The sequence below is a fragment of the Ananas comosus genome, linkage group 17 (assembly GCF_001540865.1).
Source record: "Ananas comosus cultivar F153 linkage group 17, ASM154086v1, whole genome shotgun sequence".
In the NCBI taxonomy this organism is placed as follows: domain Eukaryota; kingdom Viridiplantae; phylum Streptophyta; class Magnoliopsida; order Poales; family Bromeliaceae; genus Ananas; species Ananas comosus.
This window is the reverse complement of record NC_033637.1, coordinates 5,743,481-5,746,995: the sequence shown is the minus strand read 5'-3', so window position 1 is coordinate 5,746,995 and position 3,515 is coordinate 5,743,481. Positions and strand designations below refer to the sequence as shown.

The 3,515-nt window shown below is 32.8% G+C and overlaps 1 protein-coding gene across 1 annotated transcript; it reads right to left on the bottom strand.

The window, feature by feature from the left end:
- On the bottom strand, positions 357-1,384 carry LOC109722854. The gene is made up of 2 exons (XM_020251018.1): positions 1,010-1,384; positions 357-910 (listed from the first exon to the last, which is right to left on the bottom strand). The coding sequence occupies exons 1-2, from the start codon at positions 1,103-1,105 to the stop codon at positions 653-655; spliced, it is 354 nt and encodes a 117-aa protein (XP_020106607.1). The 5' UTR covers positions 1,106-1,384; the 3' UTR covers positions 357-652.

The following is a 3,515-nucleotide window of genomic DNA, read 5'->3' as shown; positions in this document are numbered from 1 at the left end:
CTAGGTCATTTCCTACCGGATCGATCTTTTGGATAACATGGTCTCAGAGCCGGTCCTAAGCGCCTTTGTTTCAAAAAGTCTCTAAGTTCGATTCCCACATCGATTATTTGACGGTTATTATTCTCGTCCATTATTTCATTTGTCTCTTTTGTTACCTCTTCAGTCAGTGCACGTGGTATGATCCACCTGATATTCACCATGCACATGAAAGGAGTTTAAGACTAATCCTGCTTCGTTTTCAATTAGATTGTCTTTTGGGCAACAAAAAGGATAGGGAATGGATGTTTCTCTTCTCACAATTAACACTCCCACCAAAATGACTAATAACACACTAAGCAAGTGGCATAACATTGTATAACATCTTCACAGCTATATCCTGTATATTTCAAGAAGAAATCACTTACTTCCAATATATAGATGTAAAATTAATTAATCTTACGCGACTCGTCGACAACGTCCAATCCAATGCAATCAAAAACACAATATAAACCATTATACTAACAACAACAAAAAAGAGAAGCCCAGAAAATGAGATACCCACCCTTTATTCACAATTGACATTCCCACCACATTAAGTAACTTACTAACAACTAAGCAAATGGAAATAGGAAGCAGTTTATAATGTGAGAGAAGAAGAAGAAGAAGAAGAGTACTAGAGATGGCACCCAAAGCAGTTGCATGTCTTCGGGGTGAAGGAGCAGAATCCGAAGGGCCTGTTGGGTATGTTGCAGTTGATAGCATAGCAGCAGGGGGAAGGCAGGCAGAGCCCTCTCGGCCCCCCGCAGCAAGTGCAGAGAGCACAGAGCTGGAAGCTCCCGGTGAGCCGCCGGCCCCGTAAATCGGTTTGATTGAGCAAAACCGACCGCAGCCGCCGCTGCGCCGGCGCCGCCAGAGGCCACCTCTCTTCCTCCTGAACCCAAATTGCAGTAAAACCCATGTAAGAAACAAGCCAAATTAGCAGACAATATGATTGAGTGAGAAAAGGAGAGAGAGAGAGAGGAGAACCCACATGAGCAAAAGCTGATTTGTGGGCAGAGCAAAAGCAAGCAATGCAGATGAGGAAAAGGAATAGGGTGTGAGAGAGAGCTGCAGAGAGAGAAGCCATTTCCCCCCCTCTCTCTCTCTCTTTCCCCTCTCTCTCTCTCTTCTTATTTAAGGGAAATGGGGAAATGAAAGGACTCTTTTAACTCTCGCGAATTTTAACTCTCTCAAATTTATAAACCCTTGTTATTTGTACTGCTGCTGCTGCCAATTGCTGTTGGTAGGAGATGGGAGTAAAAAAAAAAAAAAAAACGTCTTCAAGATGTGGTGTTTTCCTCTTTCTCACATATGAATGGAGAAAAACTGTACAGCTGGTGGCGGTGGAAGAAGGGTTTCCCTGTGCTTTTATGGGAAGGAGGCACAAGAGAAGCAGATGGGAGTTGGAAAGTGGCTAGCCTGGATGATGGGAGCTGCTGCTGTTGGTACGGACCACACAGTATCAGGCTTGGCTCTTGTTCCCGTTCCACGTAAAACGAAATGAAAATTTATTTTTAGTATGAAAAATATTTTATCGTTTGTTTAGCTCGATATAAAAATATGTATTTTATAAATTTGAAAAAAATAAAAATTATATTTTTTTTACTGTTTTTCGACCGAAAGCGAAAACTCGAACTGCGTAAATTTTTTTTTCTTTATTTTTTTACTGGACTAAATAAATATGAATATTTTGCCTTTCAATCAAATAAATATTAATAAAAAATTATTTTTTTATAAATTAAATATTATAAAGTATAAAAAAATTTTCTACGAATTTTTATTTTTTACAAAATACTTTTGAATCAAACGAACATTCAAAGGTAACTTTGGATGCTTCATGGGTGCGTAAGAGAGAGGTAAATTAGATGTGCAAGTGTGAGATTCAATTTATTCCTACAGGGTTTGAAATATTCACATTTTGTCGTTTCTCTATTTGAAAGGAAGGGAAAAGTTAAACTTTTGTACAATTGTACCCTATGGTTGCACCGTCATAAATCCGTCGCCACCAATATGTTAGTTCTTTTGAATATAAATATTAAAAAATATTATTATCTTTTAAAATATGTAATAATTATTTTATATTTTTTTTAACATCTTATTGGTGCCAAAATAAGGATGGGGATCAAAAGATTAATTTTGTATCCGAGAATAATAATTTCCGGATATCTAAAATAAGCTGATATAATTTGCTGAAATTACTGTTCCACTTTTATCCCTAGAATAAGCGAAAACAAGATTAATTGAACTCTCATAATTAATTTTAATTATAATTAATTTAATTTATATTTTAAAATTATTAATTAATTTAATTAATATTAATTTTAAATTATTATTTTTGGATAATCCGCTAAGGTTGGGAACAGCTGTTCCCACCCCTATTTTTACTTTTAAAATTTAAAAATTAAAAATTTAAATATAAATTTTTAAAATTTATAATTTGTAATCTCAAATTCAAATTTATAATTTTAAATTCTAAATTTTATTTTTTTTCAAATTTGAAAATATTTTATATTTTATATTTTATATTTTTCATGCATCAAACATAACCTAAAAAATCTTGATATTCGTTATTTGTAAGGATAGCATATCGTACTAACTGAACTTGGCAAAGTGGCGGGTTTGGTAACTCGTAGGCGGATTATTTGAGTATGGATAAAATTTATCCGTAAATTTTTTAATAGCCAACATCTTTATCCATACCCGCCCACGAGTGGGCGGGTGGGTATGTGGGTTACCCGTAATTTTTTTTTTTTGCTCTTATATTTTTTAAGTGCAAAACACATATATATAAGTTTTAAAAGCATAATATAATTCATTGTTTAAAATATTATAGCATACAATAAAAATATTTAAAGCCTTAAAGCAAAAATATTTTATAATATAAAAGACACGCAATAAAAAATTAGGATTAGAATTTTTAAAATGAGTAAATAAAAAATATATATTAATTAAAAAATATATTTTGTAATTAAAAAAATATGTGCGGGTATCTGTAGGTACCCACGGGTTACCCAAAATGCCCACTGCCTAAGTAATTTTTGTTTTTAAACTGTAAGATAGAAGATGTTTTCTGTATAATTTATTAAACATTAAAAAAAAATTTGCGACAACACAATAACTACCAAAAAGGATGTTTGGTGAACCCAAATACCCTAATCTAACAAAAAATAGTACGAACTAAAGAGCACACAAGTTAAATTATTAGAATGTGCACTCCAAATGAGAAGCAAAAATTTGCTTAAATTTTATAGCTTCATTTGAGATTGCGGCGAGATTGTGTTATTTTTAGTAAAAAAGTACGATGAAAAAAATATCTTTTTTATTTTTATACATAATATCATGTTCCGCATATCGTAATTAGTTGGTTACAATATATTTATGTAGTCCCACCGGAGAGCGCAAAAATATATCACTATATTTTTTTTACCCCAACTCTATTTTATCTAATAACGTTAGATACGCCTACGTCTTATTTAGAGGTCAAAATAAATTATTCA